The sequence below is a fragment of the Peromyscus californicus genome, unplaced genomic scaffold (genome assembly GCF_007827085.1).
Source record: "Peromyscus californicus insignis strain IS unplaced genomic scaffold, ASM782708v3 Scaffold_21__1_contigs__length_65335640, whole genome shotgun sequence".
NCBI lineage: Eukaryota > Metazoa > Chordata > Mammalia > Rodentia > Cricetidae > Peromyscus > Peromyscus californicus.
In genome coordinates, this window is record NW_026294514.1 from 28098602 (window position 1) to 28116212 (window position 17611).

General features: G+C 46.9%; 1 protein-coding gene across 2 annotated transcripts in view; it reads right to left on the reverse strand.

The window, feature by feature from the left end:
• The window catches only part of Nhej1 (non-homologous end joining factor 1), a 99931-nt gene that overhangs the window by 71587 nt on the left and 10733 nt on the right, over window positions 1-17611 (reverse strand). For both annotated transcript variants that reach the window (XM_052749905.1, XM_052749904.1), the window contains 2 exons: window positions 8934-9072; window positions 8029-8087 (listed from right to left, as the gene is read on the reverse strand). In XM_052749905.1, the coding sequence (XP_052605865.1) occupies window positions 8029-8087; window positions 8934-9072 (198 nt within the window). The remainder of the gene's footprint in view (window positions 1-8028; window positions 8088-8933; window positions 9073-17611) is intronic.

Sequence of the window (17611 nt, forward strand, 5' to 3'; positions counted from 1 at the left end):
GAGGCCCCAGAGGCACATAGAACAATACAGGTCATTGCTATCACTTTTGGTTGTCCACTGCAACTAGATTATAAGACCCGATCACTGAAGACACCACTCTCTTTGGATGCAGAACATAAAGAAAGCAACCTTGAACTGATCAGGAGACTTGCTTCCTAATGACCAGTTCACGTTGTGTCAGAAGGCTATGCAGGCTGCTGGGGGAGGAGAGGCATCAACGGCCATACAATACCAACCACCCTAGCCAGCTGCATCTATGGGTGCAATGGCGGCACAGTGGTTATGGAGGTAACCAGCCACGTCATGAGAAACTCTGAGTTGACCTGACCAGCTAAGTGCGCCGAGGCTCCTGAGGTGGCAACAGAGATGGCAGTAAGGAGGCCGGGGATACCAGGGCAGTGATAAGAGCAGGAGATTGTGGGCTCCTTCTGTCAGGTAGCGCCAACGGCACTTTCTGAAGGACCGCACATAGGACGTAAGGGAACAAAAATCAAGGTTTCTACTCAATTAAGTGGGAGGATGAAGTTTCGATTAACTTAAATAGGAAGGTGCTGGGTTCTTGAAAAAGCAACTTGGTACGTAAGAATCTATGGATGCACCCTCCCTGGCATTCAGTTTGGGACATACCACATATAAAATGTCTAGGGGTTGCGGATTTAGCTCAGTGGCAGAGCGCTTGCCTAGCAAGCGCAAGGCCCTGAGTTCGGTCCTCAGCTCTGAAAAAAAAAAAAATGTCTATTACGTTTCCACATTAGTTTGCTATTTGCATTTGTTTTAGGAGGTCTGCAGGTTTGGTTTGTTTTGAGACCGGGTCTTACTGAGTAGTCTAGGCTGGCTTTGAGTTCACTTTACAGCCCAGGCTGACTTCAAACTCCCTGTCACCCTCTTGCCTTATCCTCCTGAGTGCTGGGACTACAGCATGTACCACCATGCCAGGCTCCCACTTGGAAACACTGAGCAACAGTCTATAGCTGTAGAGGAAGGTCCAATCAGAGAATACTTAAAGCCGTGGGACTAGTGAAGATGAATCAGAGTGAAGAAGAAAGATAAGAAAACCAAGGATAGGGACTGGAGAGATGGCTCTGCGGTTAAGAGCACTGGATGCTCTTCCAGAGGACCTGGGTTCAATTCCCAGCACCCACATGGTATTCACAACTGCCTATAACTCTAGTCCCAGGTGACCTGCCACCCTCACACAGACATATATGCAGGCAAACACCAATGCACATAAAATAAATAAATAAAAATGAAATGAAGTAATTAAAGAAAAAAGAAAAAGGAAACCAAGGAGTGAGTCCTTAGGTGCTCCAACAGTTTAGCAAACAAATGGCAGGAGTTTGTGAGAAGAGACAAACAACGAGGGGGAGAGGAGAGGAGAGGAGAGGAGAGGAGAGGAGAGGAGAGGAAAGGGTCCCATACTAAAAACGAATCTGAGCAGGGACCCTGCCACATCCCTGCAATCCCAGCCTTTGGGAGTCTAATGGAGGGAGATCATGAGTTGGAGGCCAATTTGGCCTCATAGTGAGACTGTCTCAAACAAACAAAAAAGTGTGAGGAAAAAGACTCGCCAAGCACCATACAGGACAATCTAATGGAGAAGGGGTGTCCACCTCAAGTCTCACTGTCTCCCTTCTTGCTATCCGGGCCCTCCCACATGACAAATGTCCTGGCAGAGCGTTGTAGGAATAGCACCATGGTCTATGATGCCTGAAAGAAGAGCAGGCTAAGGGGAGGAAAAAATATCACAGAAGACCAGCGAAGAGCTGGGGACATGGGACCGGACAGAAGAAGAAAACACCAGTCAAGTGGAGTGAGATGTGCACAAGTGGGAAGCTATCAACACTTTAGATGTACAAGTTCGGGGCACAGTGACGGAGCCACAGAGGATCAGGATGAAGAGGTAAGCAGGACCAATCGTGAATGGTCTTGTGCAGCATACAAGGAGTTTGAACTTTATCCTATAGACCACTATAAACCACTACGAACCACTAAAGAATGGTAAACAAGAAAGCAGGACAATCAGGTTTCTTTTTCAAAGAGACTGTTCAGATAAACGTAAAGTCAACTGGGAAGTAGAAAGAGGACGATGGGAAGACAGGTAAGGAGGCTGTTGCAGGGTCAAGGCAAAAAGGGTAATGCTTATTTAAGGCAACAGAAGCTAGGATAGAGAAGAACAGATCCCACCATGATAGTTGATGAGTCCTAATTGGAAACAAAGACCAAGAGGAATGCAGGAATGCAGGCAAATCCCTAGTTTCCAGCTTAGAAAACTGACTGATGAGGGTTCAATTTGCCAAGGTAAGGAATACAACGAAAGAAATGGGTTTGGAGAAGTAGATAATGCACGTGGAACATGCATGGGATACAATGATACTTGTGAGGTATCCATGTGGAAGTATCAAGGATGCAGAAAAAAGCACGGGCCTAACGCACAAGATGCTATAAAACTGGCTCTCAGAGGTTTATAGTGATGTTGAGACCAGGCTCTCAATGAGACAACCCTGGGTAACACTGACATTGCTAAGGCAAGTTTTTTTTTTTTTTTTTTTTTTTTAAGGAGAGCCATGCAAAGAAAACGAGGAGACCTCCTGTGGACATATGTAACAGAACAGCAGTTTTCAGGTTGGGAGTATCCCAAACTCAGTACCTTTGACATAAACTCAGGCTTAGGAAGAGCAGTAGTGGGTATCCTCTTTATATAAGTAGTGCTCTAAAATGAGGCTGCACCCAGACTATGCTACGGCTGCATTTAGGATACTGAGTCAGATCAATGTTAACTATCACCCCCAAACTTCTTGACTAACATATTACACCGAGGACAGTAAGTGTTCCGAGACATTCAGAATACAGCAACAGGAGTCACTGGTGTGCTGGGTATCCTTGTGTAAAGTCTAGGGAGAGAACTGCAAAATCTCTATCTCTGCTAAGGGCCCCCACCCAGAGAAAGCCAACTTCTGCAGCTGCCCAGGTTTCAGTGTCAAGGGCTGAGTCCCAGCCAGAGGTTGCCAGCTGCAGAGGGCGGGGCTCTATTTTGGGCTGCCTGCTGTCCCTGAGCCTGGCCGAGTCTGGTTTGAGCAGCATGCAGCCCCAGTGACTCACACACCCATGCAAACCGCCTGTGGCTCAGTGGCATGGCCTCAGAAAGCCAACCACAGGCCAGCTCCCTCCTCACCCCATTACACTGGGATAAATAAATAAAGATCCCGCCAGCAGCCACATAGCCTGATAGCAACCAGATGGAGAGAAAAAGGCATGGACAGGGCCAGGGGAAGGAACTCCCTCCAGAAGAACAGCCTGCAAGGGGCTACACCAGCCCATTCGCTCTAAATGCTATCTTTAACATAGTCATATTGTCATGTATAACAGTCTCCAATTGCTCGGCTTTTCTTCCACTCCTAAAGATGCCCCTCAGCCTCTAGTCTTGGGCAATGGTATATTTGGGGGATCTTAGCCTATGGAAGGACTACCCAACAGACACCATACCCAGCCCTGAACTATCAACACTACTGGGAGAGTTCCAGGATGCCAAAGCTAGAGAAGGTATTTAGCCATTGGACAGGGGTTACTTCCCCATCTTTTTGTTTAACTCTTCCCTAAGAAACTCTGATGTAGCCAGGTGCACACCTTCAACCCCAGCACTCAGGAAGCAGAAGCAGGCAGATCTCTGGGAGTTCCAGGCCAGCCTGATCTACAGAGCAAATTTCCCCTTTAGTAGGGTCACGAGTGATTATTGTCCACAGGTTCTCTGAAAGTGAAAAATTAGAGGTTTACTTTTCGTTGTATTTCTTTGTTTGATTGTTTGGGAATTTTTTTGGGTTTGTTTGTTGGGTTTTTGTTTGTTTGTTTGTTTTGTTTTTATATAGGGTCTCTATGTAGCCCTGTCTGGCCTGGAACCAGCCATGAAGACCTCTCTTGAGCTTCCAGAGAGCTGCCTGCTTCTGCCTCCTGAGTGCTGGGGTTGAAGGTGTGCACCTGGCTACATCAGAGTTTCTTAGGGAAGAATTAAACAAAAAGATCAAATATGGGGAAGTAACCCTGTCCAATGGCTAAATACCTTCTCTAGCTTTGGTATCCCAGAACTCTCCCTGCCCTCCTGCCCTGTGCTCTAGGAGTCTATGGCCTTGTGCCTAGCAGTATTTCCAGTGGGAACAGAAGTGGCCCCAGGCACTGACCGCATGGCCCTCTGACACTAGCCTGGCCTCCTTGCCTGTTCATCCCAAACTGTCTCCCTGGTTTGTTTATTTTCTATTCAATGTTGCTTATTTTGATGGCACATCCTCCAGTCCAGTCTCAGGTGACCTCCTGACCCTTCTATGTCCTGTTTATAGGACCCCAGGCAAGCACAGCAACTGAAAAGATGCTGGAGCGCCACAGCCCCGGTATCACACCTTTCCGCTCTAGCAGCTCCACGGACGTTCTGAAGATAGCACAGGCGCCCCAGAGGTCACAAGCATCCTCATCACCCAAGCGTTCATGGTTCCCTTCACTGGTGTGTACGATGAGATTGGTGAGATACAACAGCGATGGACGGAGACGGCCTTAGGCATACAGATGTCAGCCACTTGACTGCTGGGGCTCAGTTTCCTTATCTTCAGAACAGAAATCTGAGACTGGAGAGATGGCTCAGAGAGCAAAAGAGGCGTCACCAAACCTGATGGCCTCAGAACCTACACGGTGGAAGGAGGGAAATGACTCCTACAAATCCTCTGACCTGCACGCGTGCGTGCGCGCGCGCACACACACACACTCACACACGCACGCACGTGCACACACACACACACACACACACACACACACATGCACACGAGCGCGCGCACACACGCGCGCACGCACAATATTTTGTTTTACAGGGTCTTGCTATGGAAGATGCTGGGTACTCACTTTGTAGCTCAGGGTGGCCTAAAACTCATGGTAATCTTCCTGCCTCAGCCTCCTTATGACTAGGATTTTACAGGCTTGAGCTGCACACCTGACTTGGGTGTTGTGTTTTGGAACCAGCTACTTCAAATTCTGGTCCTCTGGGATCTGAGTGGATCAGAGCCAAGCCTCACCGACTTAAAAACATAAATGAAAAAGATCTGAGAGACAGGTGGCTGTAGCCCTCTGTTTTTGTTTTTGTTGTTTGTTTTTTCAAGACAGGGTTTCTCTGTGTAGTCCTGGCTGTCCTGGATTTCCCTCTGTAGACCAGGCTGGCCTCGAACTCACAGAGATCCACCTGTCTCTGCCTCTGGGATTAAAGGCGTGCGCCACCACTGCCTGGCCATTTGTTATTTTTTATTTGAGTGCTTGTGTGCGTGCGCGTGCGCGTGCGTGTGCGTGTGCGTGTGTGTGTGTGTCAGAGGACAGTCTGCAGGAGCTGGTTCTCTCCCACCACCTGAGGACTCTTTCACTCATCTCAGGAGGAACAGTCCAGAGTTTGAAGGCAGGTCGTCAGGATTGGCGGCAAGTGCTTTTACCCACTGAGCATCTCTCTGGCCCTTCTTTAGTTATTATTATGATTATTTTTTAACGATAGGTTGGTTCTATGTAGCCAGGACTGGCCTTAAACCCACCATGTTGCCCAGGCTTGCCTCTAATTCAGGGCCCTACCTTAGCTTCCCAAGAACTGGGACTGCAGGCTTGTGGTACCTCACCAGAGCAACTTCTATTTACACACACACACACACACACACACACACACACACACACACACACACACCCTCTTGGGATGGCACCTGATTCTACATGCTTTCTCATACCATTCTACAGGGCTCTCTTTTCCATGATAGTATGAAAAAGATGAGCCTTCAATTTTACAAATGAGATAATAGTGGTTCTGAGGGAAGTGATTTGTTCCAGGCTATAAAAATAAACCTTGAGAAGAACAGACTTCCTCCAATACAACTCTAATAAGCAACACTGTATCCATGGGACACATTGCCACAATTTTCACAAGATCCTTGGCACAAATGTATTAAAATGTTTATTCAGAAAACTTATCAAGGCCCTCCTACTTCTAGCCACTACCATCCATGTGAAGGATACAGAAATGCTTTCATCCGGTCCTTGGTCTCAAAACTGTTCCACAGGTCAGTGCAAAAGAGAGCTGTAGTCTTGTAGACAACATATAAACAGTGAGTGGTAGAGATGTAAGCCATAGCACTTTAGTAGCAGGGAAGGATTACTTTTCCAAGGAAGGTCTAGAAAGGCTTCCCAAGAAGCTGAAGCTAATGCTTAAAACGATGAATAGAGCCGGGCAGTGGTGACTCACACCTTTAACCCCAGCACAGGCGAGGCAGAGGCAAACAGATCTCTGTGAGTTCAAGGCCAGCCTGGTCTACAGAGCAAGTTCCAGGACAGCCATGGCTACACAGAGAAACCCTGTCTCAAATAACCAAAAGAAAGGAAAAATGGGTAGTCATTTACAGATAGATAAGAAGGCACTGGGCATTCCTGAGAAAGGGAAGAATATGCGCACAGACACAAGCAAGCGAAGTCAGCACTTGGGAAAATTAAAGTCATCGCATCCAGCTGGTACAGAACGCACATGGAGTAAGTGTGTAGAAGTCAAGCTGCAGAGGGAGGAGGCAGGAGAATTAGCTTTGCACGGCTTCACTAAGTAGCTGAGGGACGGAGCTAGCATGTCCTCCCTGGACTACATTAACCCTCTCGTGTTCAGATTAACAGAGAGAAGAAGTCACTGAGAGAAAAGTGGCCTAGAGAATCTCTTACAAGTTCTAGTTTAATAATCTTTTCCCCCATAAAAATTAACACCTGGGGCCAGCAGCAAAATGGTTCACTGGGTAAAAGCACTTGCCACACAATCCCAGGAAAACCACACTGTAAGGAGAGAAGTGACTTCTGAAAGCTGTGATATGTGTGTCCCCACTTATGCACACCATTCACACACACACACACACACACACACACACACACACACACACACACTAATAATAATAATAATAATAGATAAAACATTTTGACACCTGTTAAGCCTAAGACTTCAGCATGAGTGACTCTTCCTCCCGCAGAGTGTGAGTGCTCCAGTCCAAGGATGGAGCACCCACCTCACACTTTTTTCTCTTAATGTTAAGACTCTGGGTATGAGAGCTCAGCCAAGGTTCAGAGGAAGAATCGAAGGTTCTCAGTCAAGAACATTCGCTCTATGCCTCTCCCGGTGGGGAAAAGAATGCTAACTTTCCCATTCAGAAAAGGTATGACACATAGACTTTGTCCATGGAAAGCTTACAATTAGTCTAGATGGCAAAACAGAAATACGAACCATCCATTTCAATATTATAAAAGCATTGTCTACTTTCATCATAAAGTAGCAATGTGGGTAACTAACATGTATGAATTTAAAATGGAGCAACAATACTAAGGTACTACCCACATAACCAACAAGTTCCAGAAGAGTCAAGAAGGGAAAGAGCAATATTGACTGGTATTATCAAAGGTCACTATTAATACTCCCACTGTTTGGCATTCAGTGGCTATTTCTTTTGGCCAAGCTCAATCCTTAGAAGGGAACCTAGGCAGAAGCTTCTGACAGGCCACAATTATCTACTCCCCATTCATTCCTGTGCCAGCCCCTTGTATAAACACTGTGATTTTCCACAGCCTGCTGTGCCCACAAGACAGTCCCCAGATGGTAGCCCTGAGCTTTTTACACCTTTCTCTACTGCTGGATGCTAAAGGGACTAGACAATGAACGAATGAACAGCCACACTTCTACTACACAATCCAGGTCTCAACAAACAGACGTTCACACTGGCCAACCAACCTTCCCAGCGTTAAAGAATTCTAAACGACACCCCGCGTGCCCCCTCAGCAGAGTGGTGAATGGGAAAAGCCCACTTTTGCCTCTTCACTCTCCCCTCCTCCACCTTCTCTACACACATCGCAAGCTTCATCAGACTTTCCACAGGCAACTTTTTCAGGCAAAGGGCTTTCCAACCACACAAGCCACCTAACGCCCCAAATGCAGGCCGCCACCCAGGCACTCTGCCCAAATTTGTAAAAGGAGAAGGGAAATAACAAATACCCTACCTCTACCATAAACTGTTCCAAGAAAGAATTTTCTTCAAATGGCTCTGTCTTCAATCGACCTGTAATTAAGAAGAGATAGAGAAAGGAAACATGAGCCTAAGGATGAGCTTCATACCTATCAGATGACAGGGAATGAGAGCCCAGGACTTCTAGGAAAAGAAGTCAGAGACCTGACACCCACAGAACCCTAGGCTGGAGAGAGAAGAAGGATTGAGGGTATGAGCACAAACAGAAGGAGAAAATTGGGGCAATTAGCAACAATGGGTCAGCAGCAGCATTTGCTCTAGAACATTTTTCTGCCATAATGACAAAGGATATGCAGAACTTTTATTCTGAAACTAGAGCTATAGAGGGTCCTCAGCGCTGGAGCCCACATTCTGCTATACAGTTTTGGAGAGCTGTTGGCCCCTTTCCAAAGTCTTTCCCCCTCATTGTCTAGGACATGTCTGGACTTGGTTATGGCTTCTGCTGGCCACATGGGCCCCAGCCAGGTACCTGAGGCAGACAGAAGGGATATCCAGTATCAAGTCCCCAGCTGCTAAAGTTCCTAGCACCTATCCTTGGAGAAAAAATTTTGTCTGTTGTTTGGGACTTTTTGTTTTGTTTTGAGACAAGGTCTAATGTACCCCAGGCTAGCTTTGAGCTTACTGTGTAGCCAAGGATAACTTCCTGCCCCTACCTCTTGAGTGCTGGGATCGTATGTGTATACCAACACTCCCATTTATGCAGTTCTAAGGATCAAACCCAGGAGCTGGTGTATGCTAAGCAATCACCCAACCAACTGATCCACACCTCTAGCTCAAGAAGTATTTTTAATGCAAATTATACTCCCCTTTTTCCAAGACCCTTAGACTACCTGCTAAGACTACTACTCCCCACCCAGCCCTCCAAGAATGCCCTCTTACTTCGGCTCAACACAGCCCCACTCTCCTGGTAGCCCTGGATCTCTAGGTCCTTCATCCGAAGCAATGTTGCCAGCTCCCTCCCGTGACACTGCAATGCCAGGCTCACACCCATCAGAGGACGGATCAAATGCTGGGAGACCTTGATGAAGAAGGAGTATCAGTTAGCCAGCAGGTACGCACAAAGTATTTTCAAATGCTGCACTAGCCACTAGAAGAAAGATACTCAGGAATAAACATTGTCACAAGAACTTATAATTTCATAGATAAGCAATTCATTTACATGAGCATAAATACAAATACAGCAGTTAAATTTACATATTAAAGAGACTCAGGGATTTTCTTTGTGGCCCAGATATGGAATGGGAAAAATTAAACAAGAATAGGGATGGACAGAAAATCTGCAGTTCTGATTTAAAGAAAAAGATATATGAGCCGGAGAGATGGATCAGTGGTCAAGAACACTGGCTGCTCTTCCAGAAGGCATGGGTTCTATTCCTGGCACCCACATGGCAGCTCACAACTGTCTGTAACTCCAGATCAGGGATCATGTGCTTTCTACTGGCTTCTGCAGGCCCTGCAGGCACACGGTGCACAGACACACATGCAGGAAAGAAAAATCTTAAAAATAAGTCGATAAAAAGAAAAGGATGATGTAGTTGAGAAGAGGGCAGTTCTAACTCAACTCTCAACAGAAGACAAGAGCAGAAGATTCAAGGAATCCTCCAGAAAGGGGTGTGGCTGAAACAGCACACCAATGGGAGAAAAAAAACACAGAAAGTGGAAAGCAGTTAAACTTCATCTAGATTTGTACTAAGAGCCATTTCAGGGCTGATAAAAGGTCAGAGTTTGAAGCTAGTCCCACAAATACAGCAGAATTTAAAGCCAGTTACCAGGAGACTAGAATGGGAAGACACAAACCAGCCCACTTCACACAGTGCGGCTACACTGAGCACTCCTACACTGAGCACTCCTACACTGAGCACTCCTACACTGAGCACTCCTACACTGAGCACTCCTACACTGAGCACTCCTACACTGAGCACTCCTACACTGAGCACTCACTCCTACACTGAGCACTCACTCCTACACTGAGCACTCCTACACTGAGCACTCACTCCTACACTGAGCACTCCTACACTGAGCACTCACTCCTACACTGAGCACTCCTACACTGAGCACTCCTACACTGAGCACTCCTACACTGAGCACTCACTCCTACACTGAGCACTCACTCCTACACTGAGCACTCACTCCTACACTGAGCACTCCTACACTGAGCACTCCTACACTGAGCACTCACTCATACACTGAGCACTCACTCCTACACTGAGCACTCCTACACTGAGCACTCACTCCTACACTGAGCACTCCTACACTGAGCACTCACTCCTACACTGAGCACTCCTACACTGAGCACTCACTCCTACACTGAGCACTCACTCATACACTGAGCACTCACTCCTACACTGAGCACTCCTACACTGAGCACTCACTCCTACACTGAGCACTCCTACACTGAGCACTCACTCCTACACTGAGCACTCCTACACTGAGCATTCCTACACTGAGCACTCACTCCTACACTGAGCACTCCTACACTGAGCATTCCTACACTGAGCACTCCTACACTGAGCACTCCTACACTGAGCATTCCTACACTGAGCACTCCTACACTGAGCACTCACTCCTACACTGAGCACTCACTCCTACACTGAGCACTCACTCCTACACTGAGCACTCACTCCTACACTGAGCACTCCTACACTGAGCATTCCTACACTGAGCACTCCTACACTGAGCACTCCTACACTGAGCACTCCTACACTGAGCACTCCTACACTGAGCACTCCTACACTGAGCACTCCTACACTGAGCACTCACTCCTACACTGAGCACTCACTCCTACACTGAGCACTCACTCCTACACTGAGCACTCCTACACTGAGCACTCCTACACTGAGCACTCCTACACTGAGCACTCCTACACTGAGCACTCACTCCTACACTGAGCACTCCTACACTGAGCACTCCTACACTGAGCACTCCTACACTGAGCACTCCTACACTGAGCATTCCTACACTGAGCACTCCTACACTGAGCACTCCTACACTGAGCACTCACTCCTACACTGAGCACTCCTACACTGAGCACTCACTCCTACACTGAGCACTCCTACACTGAGCACTCCTACACTGAGCACTCCTACACTGAGCACTCACTCCTACACTGAGCACTCCTACACTGAGCATTCCTACACTGAGCACTCCTACACTGAGCACTCCTACACTGAGCATTCACTCCTACACTGAGCACTCCTACACTGAGCACTCCTACACTGAGCACTCCTACACTGAGCACTCCTACACTGAGCACTCCTACACTGAGCATTCCTACACTGAGCACTCCTACACTGAGCACTCACTCCTACACTGAGCACTCCTACACTGAGCACTCCTACACTGAGCATTCACTCCTACACTGAGCACTCCTACACTGAGCACTCCTACACTGAGCACTCCTACACTGAGCATTCCTACACTGAGCATTCCTACACTGAGCACTCACTCCTACACTGAGCACTCCTACACTGAGCATTCACTCCTACACTGAGCACTCCTACACTGAGCACTCCTACACTGAGTACTCCTACACTGAGCACTCCTACACTGAGCACTCCTACACTGAGCATTCCTACACTGAGCACTCCTACACTGAGCACTCACTCCTACACTGAGCACTCCTACACTGAGCACTCCTACACTGAGCATTCACTCCTACACTGAGCACTCCTACACTGAGCACTCCTACACTGAGCACTCCTACACTGAGCATTCCTACACTGAGCATTCCTACACTGAGCACTCACTCCTACACTGAGCACTCCTACACTGAGCATTCACTCCTACACTGAGCACTCCTACACTGAGCATTCCTACACTGAGCATTCCTACACTGAGCACTCCTACACTGAGCACTCACTCCTACACTGAGCATTCACTCCTACACTGAGCACTCACTCCTACACTGAGCACTCACTCATACACTGAGCACTCCTACACTGAGCACTCACTCCTACACTGAGCACTCCTACACTGAGCACTCCTACACTGAGCATTCACTCCTACACTGAGCACTCACTCCTACACTGAGCACTCCTACACTGAGCACTCCTACACTGAGCACTCCTACACTGAGCACTCCTACACTGAGCACTCCTACACTGAGCACTCCTACACTGAGCACTCCTACACTGAGCACTCCTACACTGAGCACTCCTACACTGAGCACTCACTCCTACACTGAGCACTCCTACACTGAGCATTCCTACACTGAGCACTCCTACACTGAGCACTCCTACACTGAGCACTCCTACACTGAGCACTCCTACACTGAGCACTCCTACACTGAGCACTCCTACACTGAGCATTCCTACACTGAGCACTCCTACACTGAGCACTCCTACACTGAGCACTCCTACACTGAGCACTCCTACACTGAGCACTCCTACACTGAGCACTCCTACACTGAGCATTCCTACACTGAGCATTCACTCCTACACTGAGCACTCACTCCTACACTGAGCACTCACTCATACACTGAGCACTCCTACACTGAGCACTCCTACACTGAGCACTCCTACACTGAGCACTCCTACACTGAGCACTCCTACACTGAGCACTCACTCCTACACTGAGCACTCCTACACTGAGCACTCCTACACTGAGCATTCACTCCTACACTGAGCACTCACTCCTACACTGAGCACTCCTACACTGAGCACTCCTACACTGAGCACTCCTACACTGAGCACTCACTCCTACACTGAGCATTCCTACACTGAGCACTCCTACACTGAGCACTCACTCCTACACTGAGCACTCACTCCTACACTGAGCACTCACTCCTACACTGAGCACTCACTCCTACACTGAGCATTCCTACACTGAGCACTCCTACACTGAGCACTCCTACACTGAGCACTCCTACACTGAGCACTCACTCCTACACTGAGCACTCCTACACTGAGCACAGTCACACAGAGTGGCCATTAGCCTATGGCTGGGGGAGGTCATCAGTTTCTTTTGCTTCCACCAAGGACATGAACTAAAGGAGACACTAAGTGAAAGGGATGCCCTAGATGAGGGGGTCAGCAAGCTTTTCTCGGAAAGAGTCAGATAGTCAATATTTTCAGCTTTGTGGCCCACGGAGTCTCTGCCGCAACTACTCAGCTTTGCTGTTGCGGCACGCGAAAGCAGCCACAGACAATATGTAAACAAACGAGGTGGCTGGGCTCCAATATAACTCTACAAAAACAGGCAGCGGGCCACATTTGGCCTGCAGACCACAGTATGCTCATCCCTGGCTAGATCTAAAGAGGGGGCATTTTAGACAAGATCCCCCAACACAGGCTTGAAATAAGGAGAAGGTACGCAGTATCCCATCAGAGGCACCAGGCAGACTCACCTGGGTCAGGACCCCAAGCAATGATTCCCCAGACGCCTGTTTTGCTTCCCGTCGAGTCTCTAGAGGAAACTAAAAGTGCAGCTTGTGCTGCAGCTCAGGTTATAAGGAAAAGACTTTTCTATGTTTCTCTAAAGATTGGTCAGCAGAGAAAAAAGACTGGATGTGGAGGTATGGGTGGGCAGATAAGGGCAGTAGCTTTTTGTATCAGGATCCAAGAAATGTAGGTGTCCTGGCACGGGGAATAGACCAGCTGTAGATAATTTTTACCTTTTTTTGTCACTGGCACACCCAGCCTGGTACTGCCCCCCATCCCAGGTCCTCAGGAAGGACTTAGGCCTCCAAGAAGTACTGCCCAGAACTCCTGGCTTTAAGACAGATCCTGGGCCTGTGAGACGGTTCAGCAAGCTGCCAAGATTGATGACCTGAATTCAATCCCCCAGACCCACATCATGGAAGGAGATCTCATTCCTGCAAGCTGTCCTCTGACCTCCACATGGGTATTGTAGCACTCGTGAACACACCTAATAATTAACTCAAGACAGTGATTGAAAAAATAAGTATTAAAAAAAATAAGATGGTCTAGGCTCAACTCTATGCCCTAGGAATTATTTTGATAAGTTTGGTCCTGGTCAAGGTAGATTAGAAAAACAGGCAAATAATTGTATGAAAGCCAATAGGGGTTTGGTGGATTGAACTGAAAATAATCATCATTGCTAACCAAGCAGCCACAGTGGCCCTTTGGTGGCACCTCTCAAATAACAGAAACTCTAATGTTAATAACCAGCTTCTCACCATGGTGGGCTGGGGAGCACCACCTTTGAGGTACTAAATATAACAACATAAAACACAGCAAGGAATAGTTTTTAACCAATGCCATCTCTATAGAAATAGGACAGCATGGTCTCTGGCAACTGGGATGATCTACTGGACTGCGACATCTATATAGAAAAAAAAAATGTTTTTTAATCAGGAAATATTTTAGCTTCCCAAATAATTTCACACCACTCTAAATTCCTGAGCTATAATTAATTTCAAAGTTAGATGAACATTAAAATGATTTCTCTTGGGCCTGAGAGGGTTTCTTTGTTTTTAAACTTATATGAATGCTGGTTAGAAGTCCCCAAAATATCTATCAGGAGACAGATTCTCGTCCTGGATCTGCCAGCATCTCATATGACCACAGCTTTCACTGTCCTTCTCCTTTACAAGAAAAAATGAGTGTTAGAACACTTGCCCTCACAGCCTTCCATAATCCTACGGTAATGCTGCACGTGTCCTCTTTTTGAATCATCATAAGTCCATAATAATGTTGTAACTAGCATTTGATAGATGGACAAATTGAGTCATAAAAATTCTAGCCCTAGGGTTGGAGATTTAGCTCAGTGGTAGAGCGCTTGCCTAACAAGCACAAGGCCCTGGGTTCAATCCTCAGCTAAAAAAAAAAAAAAAAAAAAAAAAATTCTAGTCTTAATCCAAGGTAACATATATGTAATGTAAAGGTAGTGGGGTTGACTCTGAATTTGTCTTCTGGTTGCAAAGCTTGTGTTCTTTCTACCACTAAGAAACTCTGGGGTGTTACCCCTCACAATCATAAGAAACCAAACCTGTGACAAGTCTGAAAGTGGAAATACAGAATATCCAGGATCATATTAGATGCACACCTGAAATCTCAGTAATGGGAGGCTGGAGCAGGATGACCACAAGTTTGAGGACAGTCTGAGTCAGACTGTGAAACTCAGTCTCAAAAAACAAACCCAGGGGCTGGAGAGACGGCTCGGTGGTTAAGAACACTGGCTGCTGCTCCTGCAGAGGACCCGGGTTCAGTCCCCAACACCCACATAGTGGCTCACAACTGTCTGTAACTCCAGTTCGAGGAGATCAGATGCCATCTCTGGCCTCTTTGGACACCAGACATGCGCATGATGCACATACCTACATGCAGGCAAAATACTCGTACACATAAAATAAATAAAATCTAATAGAATTGAAACAAACAGAGAAAGTATGAGGAATAGTTATATTACATACTAGACAGAACAGACAATAGGAAAAAGGGAGGAGTAAAGAAAAGTTTGCCACAAGTAGAGATAGATGCAGAATCATGGAGCAGAGCCCCAGCACCTTACATATCCCACAGTTACTACAGATAATTAAGAACTGTTACGTCCCTTAGCGTTAATAACACGTGATGGCTCGCACCTGTAATCTCAGCATCTGGGAAACAGAGGCAGAAATATTTCACACTCGAGCTGGGCTACACAGCAACACCCCATCAAAGAGAAAGAAAAGATGGTCAAGAATGTGCCTCAGCCCATAGAGTCTTTGTGTTGAATGCATGAAGCCCTGGGTTCGGTCGCCAACACCACAGAGAACCAGGCAGCACACCTGAATCCCAGGGCTGAGGATGTGGAGGCAGGAAAAGAGAGGTTTAAGGGTCCTTGGTTACACTGTGACTTTGAGGATAGCCTGTACTACATAAGACTGGGGGCGGGGGGATGAATAAACAGAAAGCTGATATCAGTAATCGGTAATTGCTTTAGAAGGAAAATAAGAGAGCAGACAGATCCCATTTGTTTGTTTCTTAAACTGTATACTTTAAATGCCGCATGAAATGTTTGTCTTTGGCATGAATTACCCATTCAAAAAAAAAGTAAATGAAAACTATCACAAGAATGAGTAACAGACAAAACTTCCAACCGCATGACCTCACAGACACACACACCCGCCTGAAATAGCAGCTGCCTACATCCCTGATAGTGTCTACCAGCTCCAGCTTCCTCCCTGCGAAGTTCCCTGCAGCCCAGGGGTTTCCCTGGGAGAACAGTCTTCTTGATTTCATGATAAGGACTTTACCTGAACTTCAACTATGCTTGTTAACCAGCTGCTCTAAGCCAGTGTCTCCCTGGGGCCAACCAAAACTCATTCTCCTCTAAACACTGCAGTTTCTTTCCCACGACAGCTCCTCGGCTGGAAGACTGCACTAAAATAATTACCTTCGCCTTTCATTTTTCCTCTATCATTTTATCGTTACTCCAGTGTTCTTTATTGCCTTTTCACCCCAGGGCTGGAGTTCCTGGCCCATGCTGAACAAGGGCTCTAACCCTGAGCGAGCTACACCCCTGACTTACTCTGCACTTTTGAAAGAAGAAATTACTAGAGGGAACCTCCAGGAAAGCTGCCTCCCGACTCACACTAGTCTGAATTCCTAGGACTATACGATACCGAAGAGACTAGCTATGGATAGGGATTCTCAAAGGTTTCAAATGGTTGGAGGCCAGAACAAGCATCATTGAGGAAACAGTGCCCCCTGCTGTCACCTAGAAAAAAACAGGGGCTTTGAATGACTATGAAATTCTGTATGTAAAGTAGGATGGAAGAGTTCACAAGAAACTCACTTCAAGTCAACAAATGTGAGGGTTAACTACATGACAGGACCTGTGGATAGCCCTCAGCAGTTTCTTCCTAAAGTCAGTCACAATGGGGCACACCTGTAGCCATTGCTACTTGAGAGACTGAGGTGGCCTTGCCCCCAGGAGTTAGAGGCCAGCCTTGGCAACATCAGAGAACATCCTTAGCGGTAGAGTGCATGCCTAACAAGTGTGAGGCCCTGGGTTTGGTCCCCCAGTACCACAAACCAACCAGTGATGAATGAGCAATTCTAGCACTCAAGTATGGCTTTACAAAGTTCCAGACAAAAAAATAAACAGCAGCAAAGTCCTTTGCTGGCTGGGGAGATGGCTCAGAGGTTAAGGGCACTTGCTGCTCTTCCAGAGGACACAGTTTGGTTCCCAGCAACCGCTCTAACTCCAGGTCCAGGAGATCTTCTGGCCTCTCAAGTACACAAACCCACTCACAGAAATATACATGATTAAAAATTAAAAATAAAATCTTCAAAAATAAAGAAGTTCTTTGTTCCATCTACAGTCTCCCTCTCTTTTTTGTTTTGCTTTTTGTTGTTTTGTTTTGTTTTGTTTTGTTTTTCAAGACAGGGTTTCTCTGTGTAGCTCTGGCTGTCCTGGAACTCACTCTGTAGACCAGGATGGTCTCGAACTAGAGATCCACCTGCCTCTGCCTCCCACGTGCTGGGATTAAAGGCGGGCACCACCACCACTTGGTTCCATCTACATTCATTTATTGGTGCCAAACTATCACATCACCTATAGGAAACTTCAAGTAGAAATACCTTGAAGTGGAAACTTGAAAATGATGCTTT